Source organism: Lepus europaeus, chromosome 7 (assembly GCF_033115175.1).
Source record: "Lepus europaeus isolate LE1 chromosome 7, mLepTim1.pri, whole genome shotgun sequence".
In the NCBI taxonomy this organism is placed as follows: Eukaryota; Metazoa; Chordata; class Mammalia; order Lagomorpha; family Leporidae; genus Lepus; species Lepus europaeus.
Window position 1 is genome coordinate 83,431,242 of NC_084833.1, and position 18,659 is coordinate 83,449,900.

At 46.9% G+C, this 18,659-nt stretch overlaps 1 protein-coding gene across 1 annotated transcript in view; it reads left to right on the forward strand.

Moving 5' to 3' along the window:
• AMOTL1 (angiomotin like 1) overlaps positions 1-18,659 on the forward strand; it is a 115,641-nt gene that overhangs the window by 42,708 nt on the left and 54,274 nt on the right. Inside the window, exons 3-4 of the mRNA XM_062196893.1 lie at positions 1,970-2,900; positions 17,461-17,752. Of these exons, the coding sequence (XP_062052877.1) occupies positions 1,970-2,900; positions 17,461-17,752 (1,223 nt within the window). The remainder of the gene's footprint in view (positions 1-1,969; positions 2,901-17,460; positions 17,753-18,659) is intronic.

Below are 18,659 nucleotides of genomic sequence, written 5' to 3' on the forward strand. Positions count from 1 at the left end.
TGGAAAAGTTTGAAATATTGTGTAAGTAATTGTCACCTACGGTGGTAATTGCCTCAGTGGTGGTCTATACTAACAGAACGGAGGTATTGGAGAAGGACGGCTCGGGTCTGCCGGGCTGCTTCAGGGAAGGTTTTACTCAAAAGGTAGATCTGGAGATACTACGTGAAACATCCCTAGGAATTTCACAGGAAACATGAGATGAATCTTAGATGGCAGGGGAGGGAGGCAGGGGAGGGAGGCAGGGGAGAATGAGCGAAGGCCTAAAGGCCAGAGAGAGCTAGTGTGTCTTAGAAACTATTTGTACTAGGAAAGTTTCCAGTAGAGTATGAAGTGCATGGAATCTTGCTGCATAGGTGGGCAGTACCCGCTGCACTGTGTGATAGAATGTTAGCTTTATCTGATTGATTATTGAGGGGTTTTATGCAGAGGAGTCATGTGCTTAGAGTTTCCTGTTGGAACAGTGTTTCTAGGTAGTGTATGTGGAATAAATGAAATAACATATGGACAGAGTTTAGTACAATACCTGGCACATCATATGTACTTTAAAAATAGTTCTTATGATTTTATTTTGGTTATCAGTTATCAACTTGGAGATTGGCCTAGGAATAAAGAGGAAGATTGGTAGAGAAGTTTAGGAGGTAGAATTGCCAGGCAGTAACTGAGTGGATAGTGAATGCATTAGTCAGTTTTGCATTGCTACAATGAAATGTGCAAGGCAGCTAACTTTTAAACAGAATAAGTTTGTTTAGTTCACAATTGTGAAGTTTCAAAGTCCAAGATCAAGCAACTCTATTGGTTTGGCCACTGGTAAGGATGGCATTGGCATTATGGTGGAAACGTGTGTATGCAGGAACTTATATCACAATCAGGAAGTCAGAGAGAGAAAGAGAGAGAGAGAGACTGTACTCCCACAGTCCTTCCTAGGGCCCACCTCCAAGTGATCTAAGGACCACCTATTGGGCTCCAGCTTTTGAAGATTCTGCCACCTCCCAGTGGCTCTACTTTGGGGAGCAAGAGTTCAATTATGGGCCTTTGTGAGACAAACAAATCAATATCTCAAGCACAGCATTGAGGGTAAGGGAATTGGAAGGAATTTCAGAAAATCCCCAGGTTTCTTGCTTGACCCAGAGTACATAAGGGAGGGGAAATGGCGATAGGGTGAGTGGGTAAGCACTGGAAGTCAAGGAAATGATGTTGAGCTGGAATGCTGTAAGGGCCGTTGGCTGGAGTGTAGATGCAGAGGTCAGAGTCGGTAGCCGAAGGCGAGGGGGCGATGTGGTGACACAGGGAGACTCTTCTGAGGGAGGGTGAAAAGAACATTCTGGACAGAGTTGGGGGAAACACCAGAATTTAAGAGGCAGGATGACAAAAGGAAGCCAGAGAAGCAGTGCACGGAGAGGCATGAGCCGGAGCCAGGAGGGGAGAGTGGCTTGTTGCTGAACTTGGAGAACATTTCAGGAAGACAATGGTCCACGATGTCAGATGGTTCAAAAGGTGGGTACCCAAGTCCAGAGCGGGAAGGTGATGCTCGTTGGGTTTGGTTGTTGTCAGAGTGGTGGGTGGAGTGTTCGGAAAGTGTAGGGTGTTCTGAAGGCAACCAGAAGAGAAAGAAGGAAAGGAGAGATACAGAGAGGCAATTAGAGCTCTACAGTGGGACCAGAGAGGGTGGCTTCTCTTTATTTGATTTTGGATCTTGCCTGTGTTTTGTTTTTAAGATGAGAAAGACTTGGATGTGTTTATGTGATGGGATTGAAGGTTGGAGTCACCTAGGAGGAAGCAGGAGAGGGCATGGAGAGTGATAAAATGGGTCTGAATCGGAGCAGTGCTTCCATCAGAGCTCCAGGGTGGAAGGAGGTGGTGGTGTGTGTGGATTCCTGTCTTTGAAAGCGGCTGGAGTGAGACTGAATCATGCAGACATGTAGCACCTGTGGGACAGTCTGATACCTTTTCCCCTCTGTTTGTCTTTCAGTTGAGGATCCACTCTGTAACTTCCACTCCCCGAACTTCCTAAGGGTCTCAGAGGTGGAAATGAGAGGTTCCGAGGATGCGGCAGCTGGAACAGTGTTACAGCGGCTGATCCAGGAGCAACTGCGGTATGGCACCCCGACCGAGAACATGAACTTGCTGGCCATTCAGCACCAGGCCACAGGGAGTGCAGGACCAGCCCACCCTCCAAATAGCTTTTCTTCCACGGAAAACCTCGCTCAAGAAGACCCACAAATGGTCTACCAGTCAGCACGCCAGGAGCCGCAGGGTCAAGAACACCAGGTGGACAATACGGTGATGGAGAAACAGGTCCGCTCCACTCAGCCTCAGCAGAACAACGAGGAGCTGCCCACGTACGAGGAGGCCAAAGCGCAGTCGCAGTTCTTCAGGGGGCAGCAGCAGCAGCAGCCGCCGCAGCCGCAGCAGGGGGCTGTGGGCCACGCCTACTACATGGCTGGGGGCACTAGTCAGAAGGCCCGCACGGAGGGGAGGCCCACGGTGAACCGTGCCAACAGTGGCCAGGCCCATAAGGACGAGGCGCTGAAAGAACTGAAACAGGGCCACGTCCGCTCTCTCAGTGAGAGGATCATGCAGCTGTCCCTGGAGAGGAACGGGGCCAAGCAGCACCTCCCTGGCTCAGGGAGTGCAAAGGGGTTCAAGGCAGGAGGGGGACCCTCCCCAGCCCCACCTGCTGGCAAAGTGCTGGACCCACGCGGTCCACCACCCGAGTACCCCTTCAAGACCAAGCCCATGATGTCCCCGGTCAGCAAGAACCAGGACCACGGACTCTTCTACAGTGACCAGCACCCCGGGATGCTGCACGAGATGGTCAAGCCGTACCCTGCGCCCCAGCCCGCGAGGACAGAAGTGGCCGTGCTGAGGTACCAACCGCCCCCGGAGTACGGGGTGACCAGGTGATTATCCGGCCCAGAGCCTTCTCCCGGCTTTCCCACGTTCTGCTGTCCCGTGCTGTCCCTTGCTGTTTTCGGTGTTGGTCATCAGGTTGTTTGTTCTTGTGCACTGCGTCTAATAAGGTGAGACAGAGTAGACGGCAACTGAGGGCAGTTGGGGGTTTAGGGAAGTAGGGGTGGGGCCTCCGTTGCTGGCCTGTGTTGGGAACTCTGCCCTATGTGGCCTGGCGAAGTCACAGTTTCCCTGGCTGGCTTTGTGGAGAGTGTCCAATCTCCGGGAACGTGCCGTGACCAAGGGGCTTTATGAAGTCTTTCTTCCCTGTGGGTTGTAAAGGAAAATGTCATCTAAATGCGAGAACAGAGGAGTGAAAGGAACGGGAGAAGTCACACTGTCCCACCCCTTCATCAATGGACGGAGACTGAAGCCTGCTGAGGTTGATCAGTCCCCACTGCCCACGACTGGGGCAGCTGGGCACTGACCCTGACCGGCCTTTCACTCCCGGGCCCTGCGCTGCTGCCTCCCATGGCCTCCCAGTGTTTCTCAGCAGGTTGAACAGCCCTCACTGAGGGTATACTCTGTGCACTCTGTGCAGAGCCCTGCACCAGTGATAGAGGTATGGTCCCTGCTGTCAGTGACCTTACAGAGCTGGCAGTGCCTCTCAGCGTGCTGTTTTAGGGTGGAAGCTGCAGTGCCGCGGGTCCAGACAGCATCCTGTGACTTACGGCTGGAGGCAGCGGGGAGCGCTTCCCATGGGAGGTCTTGAAGGTTCAGTAAGAGTGGTAGGGTAAAGACAGGCAGTGTGGCACAACAGATTAAGCTGCTGCCCATATCAGAGTCCTCGTTTCAAGTCCTGGCTACTCCACTTCCAATCCAGCTTCCTTTTAATGCATCCTGGGAGGCAGCAGATGATGTCTCAAAGTGCTTAGGCCTCTGCCGCCCATCTGGGAGACATGGATGGAGTTCTGGGCTTCTGGCTTTGGCCTTGCCTAGCCCTGGCTGTTAAGGATGTAGGGGAGTTAGCCTGGAGATGGAGGACCCTCCTCCCTTTTCAGGTAGATGTTGGTAAATAAATAAACATGTTAACAAAGAGTTGTAGGGTAGAGATGCAGTGACAGGAGCTGCTAAGCAGACAGAAAGCCATTTCTTCAGATAGAAAGGCCGTGAGGATTTGTCTGAGATGTGTTGCAGTTATACAGAGTTCCGGTAGGCTGGGACTTGGTAAGAAGTGGCAGAAGATGTGTTTGGACAAGGAAGCCAAGACCAGTTGATGTCATACTGAGGCATTTAGAATTTATCCATAAGCAACATTTTTAAATAGGCACTGAGTGTTGATGTTGAATAGTTGACTTTAATGGCAGTGCAGGATGAATTAGAAGAAAGGGAGACAGGAGGCCACTAAGGCCGTACAGGGTCAGTTTCAGCAGCACAGATTAGAACTGGTGAAGGCGGCTGAAGCTTGAGGAAGTGGGACTAGAGAAATATTATGGGTTATGATCAGGAGGGAAGGGGACTGTGCTGTGGCAGAGTAGGCTAAGCCTCTGTCTGCTGCTCTGGCATGCTATATGGGCGCCGGTTCCTGTCCCAGCTCCTCTTCTTCTTCTTCTCCTTCTCCTTCTCCTTCTCCTTCTCCTTCTCCTTCTTCTTCTTTTGACAGGCAGAGTTAGACACAGAGAGAGAGAGACAGAGAGAAAGGTCTTCTTTTTCCGTTGGTTCACCCCCCAAATGGCCACTACGGCCAGTGCACTGCAGCCGGCGCACTGTGCCAATCCGGAGCCAGGTGCTTCCTCCTAGTCTCCCATGCGAGTGCAGGGCCCAAGCACTTGGGCTATCCTCCACTGCACTTCCTGAGCCACAGCAGAGAGCTGGACTGGAAGGGAGCAACTGGGACAGAATCCGGCGCCCCAACCAGGACTAGAACCCGGGTCAGGCGGAGGATTAGCCTAGTGAGCCGCGGCGCCAGCCCCAGCTGCTCCTCTTCTGATCCAGTTCTCTGGTATGGCCTGGGAAAGCAGTAGAGGATGGCCAAAGTGCTTGGGCCCCTGCACCCACATGGGAGACCCAAAAGAAGCTCCTGGTTCCTGGCTTCAAATTGGCTAAGCTCTGGTCATTGTGACCATTTGGGAAGTGAACCAGCAGATGGAAGACCTTTCTCTCTGTCTCTCCCTCTCTCTGTCTGTAACTCTACCTCTCAAATAAATAATAAAATCTTAAAAAAAATGATCAGTAGGGAAATAGGACTGGCAGGATTTAGTAATTGGTTAGATATGGAGATTGAAGAACAGGGCAGCTGGAAATAAAGCAAGTGGAAATCAAGCTCTTAGAGAGAAATTGGGTCTGGAGATACAAAAGTCAGGGTTACCAACACCAGTGTTTAGAAATTGCTGAGCTTGTGCAGGGAGAACATGGAGCATTAGAAGAGAAGTGGTTACTGCCTGTTTTTGGGTGTGTCATTTTTATAAAGGACTTATTTATCTGCTTCAGTGTTAGATGAGCTAAGCTTTCCCCATCTTAGTTGGATGAGCTAGGCTTTCTCCAGGCAGCCCCAGTGGCTGTGTGTAGGACATACCCTGGCTATGCATCTTCTGCAGAGGGAGTGACTGGACTTTGGCTGCGAGAGCTGGGATGAGCTGCCACTCACTTCCTAGCCTCCAGCTCATTTGCTCACAGTAGGCTGGGAATGCCAGCTTTGAAGGAGCATAACCAACTTTCAGGCCTGGACACACAGCATCACTCATTCTTCCTAAAATGGGCATGATCTGACTCCATGGAGGAACCCAAGATGGTGCTCAAGAGGTTCCCTCTCTTCCCTCCTCATAGTTCCTCATGCCAGAAGCGAAATTTAATAGCAAAAACTTTCAGGTCCATGGTATTTGTATTTACTGCATTCAAAAAAATCCATGTAGGTATTCCAGAATTATACCAGAGTTTGGTTAATGATATTTTACACTCTTCCTGAACATTTAACTCAGCATCTAAAGGGGTGAAAATATCCCAGATGAAATTGTTCTCTTCATTGGCTTTACTGTTTGTTAAAAGGTGGTGTGGAAAGTGGGTCATTTTGCTTTTTGTCGTTTGCCAACAGGTATGATGTGAGGTGGCAGAAATGGTCAGAGGAGGAGGGAAGTACTTCTTGGAGGGCTACACAGTTATTTGTAGAAAGTGTCATTTGTGTCAAATTATGACGTTAGAAGAAGAAATATATGAGGGTTTTGAGCTGACTGCCAGGTCTGGCCACTGAATTGACATGACACATCAAAATGTCTCAATACATAACAGACATGCCGTTGAGGCCGGCCTCAGAACTACAAGGCAACTTTTGTGAGCCTGGCCACAACTGGCCAGCATGGCTTCAGCTGTGCAGCTCTTGGCCAACTGGGTAAACAGAGTTGCGTCCAATCCATCCCTGCTTCAGACACATTTCACGTAGCCTGCACTCTGAGGGCTGGAGCTGAAACCTAGCAGTGTGTGAGGTTCAGTTACCTGTGACTCCAGAGATAAGCAAGGCTCCTTTGAATTTCACTCACTTGCTTTGTCCTTAAAGGGCTCTCTGTCAGTCCTCGTGGTGGTTTAGGAAGCTGCAGGCTGCTGAGCAGCTACGTACCATAGTGTAGTCTCCTAGACCAGGAGGGGACTCTGGGATCACAGAGCCATCTCCCCACCTGGTGCTGCAAACGTGGGCTCAGGATGTCTTGAAGTTTCACTGGTTTTGTCCAACCCATTATGTTGTCGAGACCTCACCCTTTTAAACCTAGAGACAGGGAGATCTGAAGAGAGACGTAATAGAACTTAGGAGAAGAGTAAGAACTCAGATGTCTAGCTTTCCTTCCTGACTCGCCATAGCTTAGAAATCCTCTTACCTGCTCTGATGAGCTACGAGGGGAGGTGGATGCTTATAAAGCACTTTAGCTTCTGTCTGGAATTCCCCTGTGTGAAGCCGCTAGTCAAAGCCTAGATAACTTTTGTCTCCTTGGCCCTTGTCCTGTGTGAGCTGGTGGGACTGGTAGAAATGGAAGTGTCAGGGCAACGGGACCCCACAGGGAACATGAGCTGACCATGGATAAGATTCTGGTTTTCCTTCTTGCTCCATTTTGCTTTTCCCTCAACCTGAAGGTGGAATGGATAGGAATGAGGATAAGATGGGAATTAGCTTGTTCCTGTAGAGAATGTTGATCCTTGCCCTCAATGCAAGAGGTATTAATTCCTGATTCCCTTTGTGGAAATGGAGCACTTCTGGAAGCAGTGACTTGACATGTGTAATCTGCAGGGTTAGTAGAAATAAATGCAGAAATGAATCCCAGTGAGTGATCTGATTTCTATCAAGGCAAATTGGAGTATGTGAGTCCACATATTTGTATGTATACCAGAGAAATCTGCCTATATTTCAAAAAATTTGGAAACTAGAGATGCTAAAATTTACTTACAGTACTCTATTGTCCATGTGTAACCACTAACATTTTCCTATACAAATTTATTGCTTCACATTATAATCAAACATTATATTCAGTTTTGTATCTTAGCTACTTTAGGTATCATTTTATCATACCTTTTCCAAGGCGGAGGATTAGCCTAGTGAGCCGCGGCGCCGGCCCGATCTTTCATTATTTTCATAACCTTCCTTTTTATTGCTGTGTAATGTTTCATAATGTATCTAAATCATACCATTTTTTTCTCTGCACATATGTGACAAACATTTTCAAGTATATAAAAATTTCCATACTTTGACTTGCTGCTTTAAGGAACCATTATTAGAAATGAAATTATTGGACCAATTATAGTGAACAATTAATGGCTTTTGAGGCTAGATAACTTTGGAAAAATGTTACAGTGACTTTTTCTGTACTTTGGCCAACATTAGTCATTATAATTACAAATGAGATTTAATAGGCAAATAGTGTCATCTCAAATTTTTAATTAGCAATTACTAGCTATGTTAATGGAGGGAGAGTGTGTTTATTAGTTTGATTTGTTTGATCTTAAAAATTGGTCTTTCGTGTGATTTATGTATTTTAATGATTTTGGTGTGAGTTAGAACCTGTTTTCTCTCACAGTTGTGTCGGAGGCCACCCGACAAACCACACGGAGACACGCAGCACTCAGTCAATTTATCCTCAGCCTGCTGCATCTCATGTCGGGCCAGGGCCACTGGCCCCGACACAGTTGGTCTGATTTTTCATTTGCTGGAACTCTATACATGGCAGGAAACAATGGAGCAATGGTATTAGTAGTGATGGTAGCAGTGGGACTCAGCCATCACCAAGTGCTTGCTGTGCACCAAGCGCTTTGTGTGAGTTTTCTTTGTTAATCTTTACAAGAATTCTATAGCTGTTTATGCCTCCACATTTACATATGGTAAAGCCTTGGGCCTACACAGAGAGGCTGCAGTAACTTAGTCACAGCCACCAGCTTGGCAGTGTAGGAGCCAGGGTGAAACCCTGGGTGTCTTTGCTGTGCACTGCACCTCTCAGGACTGTATGGTGCAGTGGAGGCACAGGTGTGAGTTTTTCTTTTGTGGACTAGTCTGGTGAGTTTCTAATCAGCTTTATAGAACACCGTGTTTCACGTGTGATGGCCAGGTGGCTCTGCCTACTTGTTTTTGTTTTTGTTTTTTTTTTTTTGAGGACCAAAATACAGATAAAATATTCCACACTCTATCATGAAAGCCCTCCAGATAGACCTCTTTGTCTCCAGATGCTGGGAAGACTGTAAGAGCAAACTTCACCTTGCTGACAGCTACAGGGTGTGATCTGTCTTTTGGTTTGCTTTCACTGTGGGGTAGGGCCTGGAAGGAGTGGTCTGTTTTCTATAGACATTTTTAGCAGACTGTTTCAGTTTTAGAAGATGATAAATAATGACTCAAGTCTAATTTTTATGTAGGCAGTTTCAGTTTGCAAAATGAAAATGACTCTCGCTGATGCAAAGAACACTTAAGACTACACATTCCCCTCTGAACCTGTACCGGGTCTCTTTGCCCCTTTTCTTGGCTCAACTTTATCCCTTCAGCACAGGGGGTTTGGCTTGCTAGATTTCTAGAAGCAGAGACAAGAATGGTAACTTGGCTATTTCATTCACTTCTGAATTATTAATTTGGTTTTTACAGTGTAGATAGATGCTTTATAAAAGCCTGAGATCACTGTGGTTGGTCCAGTCCTTCAGGCCTAGGCTGACATAAATCATCTTATATGAAGATGTCAGAGCTGGAGGTGCTGTGGCTTTCCTTCCTAACCTCTCAGCACAGTCCAGTCATCACCATGCAGGTACCTTGCAGTGTTCTATGTTCATGGAGAGAAGCAGAGCTGTGGCATGACAAAATCACAGATCACTATTTTCTTTAAAAAAAAAAAAAAAAAAAGGCACTGAGCATTTCCCCCAAGGAAACGTCCTGATTTTATTTTATTTAGGATTGAGTCAAAGGTACTTACATCCTCTGGGAACATGTGCGTGGCAGGGCAAGAGGAGAAGGGGAGGAAGAGGGGCCAAGTTCAGAAGCACAAGTGAGTGTGGCAAATAAAGGCGGTGGGAGTTCTCCAGGAACGCTTGTCAGCCCAACAGTGCAGCCAGAGTGCAGTTTAGAATGTGAACAAGCCTGGAGGTGTATACTGAGCGTCAGGGCCTACTCCTGGTGGGCTCCATGTTTGAAACAAGTTGTGCGGGTGTTACGAGAAAGAGGTCCGGTAATGACTCTTATTTTGTGTTAGAAATGGCTGGAAGAGGGAGGAGAATTTGGGGAGTGTGTGTCTCCAACAAGGTGAATTATGATTTACAATTTTTACAGTTATGAAAATAAATTGCTATGTGGGTCCAAAAGGTAAGCCATAACCAGGGCTGTTGCATTAAAAACTACACTTTGTCCTTAATGAAAATGAGGCCATGCAGCCTTATGGAAATCCCGCCAGCTAACCTGGTGTTTTGAGTTCCTGCACGAGAATCAGGAGTTTGTACGGTATTTTGGCTGAGCCAAGAGAAGTGCTCTGTGTGTCCTGACAAGTAGCTCGGCAGTGTGGGAATTTTAGCAAGGTAGGGTCAGATTCAGGTTACTTTCTCAGGAAATCTGATGCTATTCCAGCTGTAATGCATTCAATGAGGGACTCTGCTAAATGGCAGGATTAGCTCTGTCTGCCCTGCAGAGCAGTGATTTTGATGTGAGTTTAGCCAAGGTTTGAGTCTTAATTTGAACATTTATGAGACTAGAGTGTCTGTGTGACCAGTGAGTGCAGCTAGGGAGTACCATGGATTTGGAAAAGGAGACTTGAGGGGGTTTGAATTCTGACTCTCTCTCATCTTGTAGCTAGTTGTACAGCTTTCTTATCTGCAAATTTTGTTACAGCATATTGTCCCTAAAACTGATTTTCCTCCTTACATAAATAAAACATCCATTGTAGAACATTTAGAAATATAGATAATTCCCATCTTCTCCCGACCCCCAAGAGAAGGACACATTCAGTTCCATTATCCAGAGATAACCACTGGTAAATATTCCATTCACTGTGATTGCTTTGAGGATCAAAAAATTGGAAAAAAGTACTGAAAGTTACATAGTTCCCTGTAGATATGAGGTATTTTTACTGAGTGAGAAGTATTCAGACTTTAAGATTTCGAGACCCAAGAAGTCCTGTATTATTTCATCTCATGTTAAAATTTCATTTTGTCTACTTTATTCTGATTATTTAAAATATGCTGATTTTTTGCTTATCTATATTTTCTAATTTTTCTGTAATGTACAGGCATAACTTAGTAATGAATTTTTTTTATAAAGGTAGTCATGAGTGTTTATTATAGAAGATGTGTAAAGAACAGAAAAGTATGAAGAATAGAAAAATTCTATAGTCCCTTCACCTGAATCACCCTTACCTTTTGTAGTAGTTCCTCCCAGTCTCTTTCCTATGCGTTGTTTTTCACACAGACACAATCCTAATGTGTATCCTATCTTGAGAAATTTTTAAAAATTTTTGCTTATTGAAATGACTTGTTAATACTGACAAATGGGAAAATAGTTTTAATTTTTATTTCTCTGTTACTAAGTTTGTGTTGGAAATGTGGATCTAGCCACTTTTGTTTTTTCTCTCTCCCTCTTTAATAAAGATTTTTTTATTCATTTGAAAATCAGAGTTATAGAGAGAGAGGGAGAGACAGGAAAAGAGAGAGAGAGAGAGAGAGAGAGAGATCCTTGATTCACTGGTTCACTCTCCAGGTGGCTACAATGGCCAGCAATGGGCCAAGCAAAAGCCAGGAACCAGGAATTTCTTCCAGGTCATCCACATGGGTGGCAGGAGTCCAAACACTCAGGTCATCTTCTGATGCTTTTGCTAGGCCGTTAGCAGGGAGCTAGATTGAAAGTAGAGCAGCCGGAACACAAACCAGTGCCCATATGGGATGCCAGAGCTGCAGGCAGCAGCTTTACCCACTACAACGCTGGCACCTCATTTTTTCTTTTATGAATGATTTGACCACATCCTTCATTTGTGAAGCCATTGATTTTTCTCTTCCTGCCATGTTTTACAAAATTTTTATCAATTAAATAAGCCATTTTTATTCAGATTAGCTTGATAGGCTATTTGTAGATAAACACAGAGTTAATATATTGAACATAGCTGGATGATCACCGTTCACACTTGGGGACCTGGAATCACAGGCTGGAAGCAGCTGGTCTCTGTGTGTGAGTTGCTTTGATGCTTCCTTATTGAATTCTGGAACTGGCTATCCAAAATGAGGCCCACGCAGTATGATCTAGAGCTTTACTGCCCAACAGAAATATGTGAACCATGGTCTATTTTAAAATGGCCTAGAAGCTTTCTTTTTAAAAGTTTAAAAGAAATAGATGAAATTGAAATGGGCGTTTGGCACAGTGGTTAAGACAGTGTCAGGGGGGCCGGTGCCGTGGCTCACTTGGTTAATCCTCCGCCTGCGGCGCTGGCATCCCATATGGACACCAGGTTCTAGTTCCGGTTGCTCCTCTTCCAGTCCAGCTCTCTGCTGTGGCCCGGGAAGGCATTGGAGAATGGCCCAAGTGCTTGGGCACCTGCACCCGCGTGGGAGACCAGGAGGGAGCACCTGGCTCCTGGCTTCGGATCGGTGCATTCTGACCATAGCGGCCATTTGGAGGGTGAACCAACGGAAGGAAGATCTTTCTCTCTGTCTCTCTCACTCACTGTCTACTCTATCTGTCAAATAATAATAATAAAAAGATCTTTCTCTCTCTCTCCTTCTGTATCCCTTTGCTTTTCAAATAAATAAAATAAATTAAAAAAAAAAGAGAGAGAGACTGCTAGGGACAACTGCGTCCCATATCAGGCTGCCTGGACTCAAGTCTCAGCCCTGTTTCTGATTCCAACTTCCTACTACTGTGCACACTGGTACCCAGGCCCTTGCAACCCATGTAAGAGACCTGGATTGAGTTCTGGGCTGCTGGCATCAGCCTGGCCCCACCTTTCCCGATGAAGGCATTTGGAGAGTTAATAGCAAATGGAAGGTTTCTCTCTCTCTTTCTCTCTCTTTGCCTTTCAAATAAATAAAAATAATATTTTAAAAATACATAAAATTAATTTAAAGACATAATAACCATTTTAAAACATGCTTACCCTGATTGAACATCTCATGATGTATGTATGTTTAGAAACATCATATGGTATCCCATCAATATGTACAAAATTGTATGTGTCATTTAAAAATAAAAGAAAAACATATTCAAAAACAAAAGGCTTTTAAATTATTTAACCCATTGTATCCAAAATGTTTCACAGGTAATCAATATAAAGATCTATTAATGAGATATTTTCTATTTTTTGTACTAAGAATATAATGCACATTTCAAGTGTGCTCAGTAGTAGCCCGTGGCAATGGCCATAGTTTGGGACAACACAGGACTGAAAGCTGTGACGTCTCTGTAGGAAAGAGTACATTTCCTCTCCTGCATCACTCTGCAGCCCATTCTATGTTCGCTAAAGCACACTGTGATTCTTTGCTGAGGCTCTCAGCCTAGCGACTGTGATTCTTACCACACAGTGCTTGAAGGGGAAGGGAGAGAGACCTAAGACTGGTGCTTCCCGGCTGTTCCCTAACACCCTGTAGCAGTGAGTGGTAAGAAGAGAGGCTAGCAGGCATTAAGCCTTCCCTGAAGACAGACACAGTGCAATGCTTCACTGGTATCATCTCATTTAATTCTCATAGACTCTGCAAGGTAGACACTGTAAATAGCAATTGTCACTGGTTAAAGGTGAAGAAGAGGCCAGAAGCTTGTCCATGGTTACAGAAAGGCAAAACAAAGGCCCCCCCACACACACACACACTAAGGAGCAGTGCTGTCTTCTGCCAACATGGGGAGGCACCCTGTGTGGTGGAAGCATGTGGGCTCAAATCCACTGTTTGGCTGTAGGTAGACTGTGAGACCACAGGTGTGTCATGCGACTCCCCTGAGCCTTCAGGTAAAACAGGATGATGTGTACACACTGGGAACGGCAGCATGCAATGCCCAGCCCTGTAGAATTAAAGGACCCCATTTTTACAGTGCTGTTTTTTCATGGCACGCTTACTTTCAGGCATGATGTGAAAACATATGGTTATTTAGGTTTGTTGTGTGCAGAGAGGAGCAGACGGCCTGCTGGGTAGCAGTCACTGATGACCTTGTCTCCTCAAGCCAAATGACGTCGCCACTCCAATTTGGGGGTGTGTTTTGTGACTGCAAATGCATGAGCTGTGTTACTGTGTTGACTACTTCATGATTCCAGAGTCTGCCTGTAGAAACCAGAAGGAAAATAAGTGCCAGGCATCTCTTCTTTAATGATGCTGTTGGAGTGTTGTTTATCCTTAAAAACTCTTAAAGCAGACATGGTCTAACCTGCTGTTGGGCTTAAGCACTACAGTAGTTGACAAAGCCTTTATTGACTGCCAACTCAGCATCAGTCACGATTTTCTATCTTTAGAATTCTTGCCTGCTAATAATTAGGGACAAAGATACATACGTATGAAATATTCAGTAATTTTCTATTTCAATGGGAATTGAAGAGAGCAAATTACAAATCATAAGGCCGGCGGTGATAGGTTGTCAGGAGGGCGACTTGGGTGAAATCGTGACTTTGGAAGACATGCGTGGGTGCAGATTCTGGGAGTCAGGCTGCTCACAGCAGGGTCCGCTCACTGGTCAAGGATGGCTAGCCTTGAGGCAGTTTTGTCTGTTAGATGTGGCTCTTTCAACCCAGACTTCTCTGTTTTTCACACGTAGTGTAGATGCAGTTTCAGCCCTGCTCAGGTATATTTGCATCACTGGTCACTTTGGTTTCCCAAGGTTCAACCAATCCCTTGATAGAAGAGTAGGGCCTGTTGTTTGACCTCCTGAACCCAGGTTTTCTCTTGAAAATGGAGGTGGTGGTGCCTCCGCTGTTGCTGTGAGGATTAAGCAAAGAAGTGAAATGTAGTGCCTGGCAGATGGCACAGCCCCTCAGTCAATCTTAGTTAAATGCTCTCTGTAGACAAGATGCTCACCTGTGAGAAGATCAAGCTGAATGTAGGTTATGATCCAAGATCAACCCAGAGGCAGATTGCTAACCCTCATGCTTCCCTAGGGGCTGTTTCAGCCTTCTAACAGTCATAGTGCTTCTGTGTTAGGGTGTGCGTCGTGGGCCACAGATAAGTGTTGGGGACCAAGGGACAGAGAACTGAAGGTGACTCCCTTCCCTCCCTGCTGTCACCAGTCCAGGGAAGTGTAGTGAGCAGTGAGGACTCTGGAATCAGAACACCTGAGCTTGAAACTCCTCTGCATTTGTGTTGTCTCTGTTGTATCTGTTCCTGTATTTTACAACGTGCCATCCTGGGTCGTGTTTTTCTTGTCTAAATAGACTTGACGTTGATGGCCATTTTATTTTATTTAAAGATTATTATTTATTTGAAAGGCAGAATTACAGAGAGGGAAAGGTAGAGAGAGAGACAAAGAAGTCTTCCATCCACTGGTTCACTCCCCAAATGGCTGCAACAGCTGGAGCTGCACTGATCTGAAGCCAGAGTCTGGAGATTCCTCCAGTTCTCTCACCCAGGTGCAGAGGCCTAAGCATGTGGGCATCTTCCATTGCTTTCCCAGACCATAGCAGAGAGCTGGAGCCGAACTGGAGCAACTGGGACTTGAACCAGCACTGCAGGCAGCTTTCCATGCTATGCCCCACTGCCAAGAAATCCAGCTGCACTTATCCCTCACCTTGGGTGAATTGTGAAGAGAATGGCCGGGAGAAGGGAATGGGGTCTGCTTTTGAGGACTCTGTGGCATGTTGGCTCTTACCTAAGTCACGTCTTTCCATGAAAAAGGCAGGTAAGCTTTGGACAGTCTGCAGGAAGCTGTACTCAGTGGCAGATCTCTGGTCCTTAGGTCCAAGCCTGAAAGGAGTGCCTATGACCTGGGGTGAAAGCTGGGCATTGTGAATGGGAGACTGGGGCATTTCATTCTTTGATGGAATTGAGCCTCAGGATAACACTCAGGGTACGCTCAGGAGAACACATATATTCACATACACCTGAGTGTGGAAGCGGCATGAATTCATCAAAGGGCAGAGATGGTTTATGTCTGAAGAGCTGGCCAGGTCGTTTTGTGATTGTGTGCGAAGAGAGAGAGGACGGATGGTTTATGTCTTCCCACTGACAACCTCCCTTGAAGTCCACTTACCGAGTAAACAGCTGCATCGAGCTCCACGGTGCCTCGTTACGTTGCCAGGGGAGCGCAAACCCCACTTATTTTAGCCGGAAACCGAAGGGGCTCCTAGGTTGAGGACATCAGGGAATCCACTTGGAAAATAGCGAGTGCTGGGGTGTCAGTTACACAAGCAAGGCCCAGGGTTCGTGACTGTTAGGTTCTGCTGAGTTTATTCTGAGATCGTCTTTATCAAGGTCTGCATACCCGTGTGTGTATTAGCGGGGGAGTCAAGGTGACCCTTGTCAAAGTTTTTTGTAGACATTTAGCCACTAGGAGTTGGCATCCATAGGTATTCAGGCTGAGACCTTCTTATGAGATGAGAGATGTGAAGGTTGACAGGGTCCCAAAACATCCCCAGAAAACAGACTTAGAGGAGAACAGAGGTCCAGGAAAAATGCGGGTTGTTGTGGGAGCTTTGTAGATGGATAAACCAAGTTAGAGAAGGGGACACATGCGAGTGTGGAAGTAGAGTGGAAGTAGAAGCAGCTGGATCTCCAGGGCTCAGCCCTAGGACCCAGAGCATTGATTTGGGTGTTGCTGGTGATTCGTAGCACTTTATCTCCAGTTCAGGGGGTGAGACCTAAAAGTTGAGAAGGTCTGCAGAAAAACTAGTTTCCCCAGTTTTCTGCAGCATGGCACATCTGCGGTTGGAGAACTAGACATCAGGACTCTGGTGTTTATACCTGAAGGGCTCGTCAGGAGCTCTTGGCTGAGATTAAAAGATAAGACAATGATTCTTAGGAAACAGGTCAGTGGAATAGTGAGGAAGGAATTGTTAGGAAGTGGGGACAGGAGTTGGAAACTCACAGTTTCAAATGTAGGAGCTAATAGCAAGAATTTGGGCCATCAAGGGATACCTGCATGTGTTCTTTATAACATGGCCAACATTAGACTCCATCTCCAAACCTCTCCCGCTTCAGCAAAACAAAACACAAATTAGTTCTTCTCCTAGACATGCCCTTTTTTTTTTTCGATGATATCCCTCTTCATTTTCATGGAGCTCAAAACTGAGGAATAATTCTAACTTTCCTGCCTGCCTTTCTTACCATCCACAATATATACAAAACAAATAGCGAACCACCCAGCAGTTTCGCTTCCGCTGCAACTCTGTGAGTCCCTAGTTCTCTCCTGGCCACACCTTGGCCTCCTCGATGGCTCTGTGCATCAGATCTTGTCCCCATGCACTCTGCTCATTGCAGAACTCAGAGGAAAGGCAGATCCTTCCCTGGCGTGTACACCTGACGGGGAAGTCTGGCCTTGGCTCACAAGGGTTCCTACCCATCTCTAGTCTTACCTTGCCCTGCTGATTGCTGGCTGTGCTTTGTGCCAGCTTGCTCTCTTCCACTCTCCATGCCAGTGCTAATTCCTGCCGTAGGCCACATGTGCTACACTGATTCCCCTAACTGAAATACACCTTTCCCCTACTTCTCTGTCTCCTCTGTGCATACCACTGGCTCCTGCTTGTCTGTCATTTGGACTTCAGCTCAAAGACTTTTCCCCTGATCTCTTGCTCAGAGTTAGCCACTCAGTCATCTCCTCTCACATCACTCCGCTTTATTCTTTGGAGAGAGCCCACTACTGTTTGAATCTTGGCTTTGTTTGCTGATTGTTGTTGATGGCCTGCCTGTCTCTGTCCTCTGTTAGAGTGGAAGCTTCATGAGAGCCATGTGGGCTGCATCCCCAGGAGCCAAAACAATGCTGCTGCAGAGGGGAACAGAGTGAATACCCGTGGAATGAGGGACTTAGCCTGCTGTGTCCACCTGGCATTGGGAAGTGCACTGATGACCTCACATGGTGGAAGCCATCCACAGTGCACACAGAATTGGGCTTGCCTTCCTGCTCCACCAGTCACTTCCCCCGGGATCTGATTGCTGGCCTTCTGTTCCCTGCAGCCGCCCGTGCCAACTTCCTTTCCCGTCGACAGTGCAGCAGCACAGCCCCATGTCCTCCCAGACCTCCCCCGTCAGTGGGCCGCTGCACTCCGTCTCCTTGCCGCTTCCACTTCCGATGACCCTGGCCGCTCCTCAGCCCCCACCTGCCGCCTCCCCGAGCCAGCAGCTTGGTCCAGATGCGTTTGCGATCGTGGAGCGAGCCCAGCAGATGGTGGAGATCCTCACCGAGGAGAACCGGGTGCTTCACCAGGAACTTCAGGGTTACTACGACAATGCTGACAAACTCCACAAGGTATGTGACTTTCCGGGGCGCAGGAGGGAGAATGGAAAGAACAGAATTCTTCATCTGCTCATGGTGGGGTTGATACATTGACTCACTTGCCAACGTTGATGCCAGGTGCTGGTCAAGGCTTTAGGGCAACAGACCAGAAGGAAAGAGAGTCTCATACACTGATAGCTGCAAGGGAGTGTGAAGGGGCCTATAGTCACAACAGAGGTAGCCTGTTGGCCAGACACCAAAGCTAAGTAGATAGGCCAGGGTGGAAGGGGGAACGCAGCAATACAGAGGAAAGGAATTGACAGGTTAATTTTTCTATTAAATCTGGAAATCTCAGAAACCATGTGATTGCTGTCTCCTTAGTTGGTCTCTGCAGAAAGTGACATTGCCTCAACACCGGAGGGTCAAGAGTAGGTGCTCTTGTGTGCTTTCCGTGTGCTTCTGGCTTCTCAGATGGGAAGATTTGAGTCCCGCCTATGTCGTTGTCATGGGAATGTAGGATGTGTGGCAGCCTTCATCCTAAGGGCTCCAGGCTGAGAGCCAAAGTAAACAGGAGAACATCCTGCAGGATGAACCGTCACCAGGCAGCGATTTCATGAAGACCCACACGTCGGCATCCAACACGCTGCAGGCAGGTTGGCAGAGGCACAAGGGGGACAGAGGCAGTGGGATGTTGCAGGGCAGAAGGTCACAGGGCACCTGAGTTTCCCTTCTAGGGGCAAGGAAGCCTGTGTAGTGGTAGTGACCTCATAAGAGACTAAGTGTCTGACTGTCCCTGGCAGTCAGGGGCTTTGTCAAGAGAAAAGGTAGGAATGTGAACTCTGCTGACTACAAAAGCATTGCCACATTAGGCCCTGGATGACTCCTGACTGGCCCATTTACTGATCACTGTATAGAGCTGATTTCACAAGTGTAGCTGGTC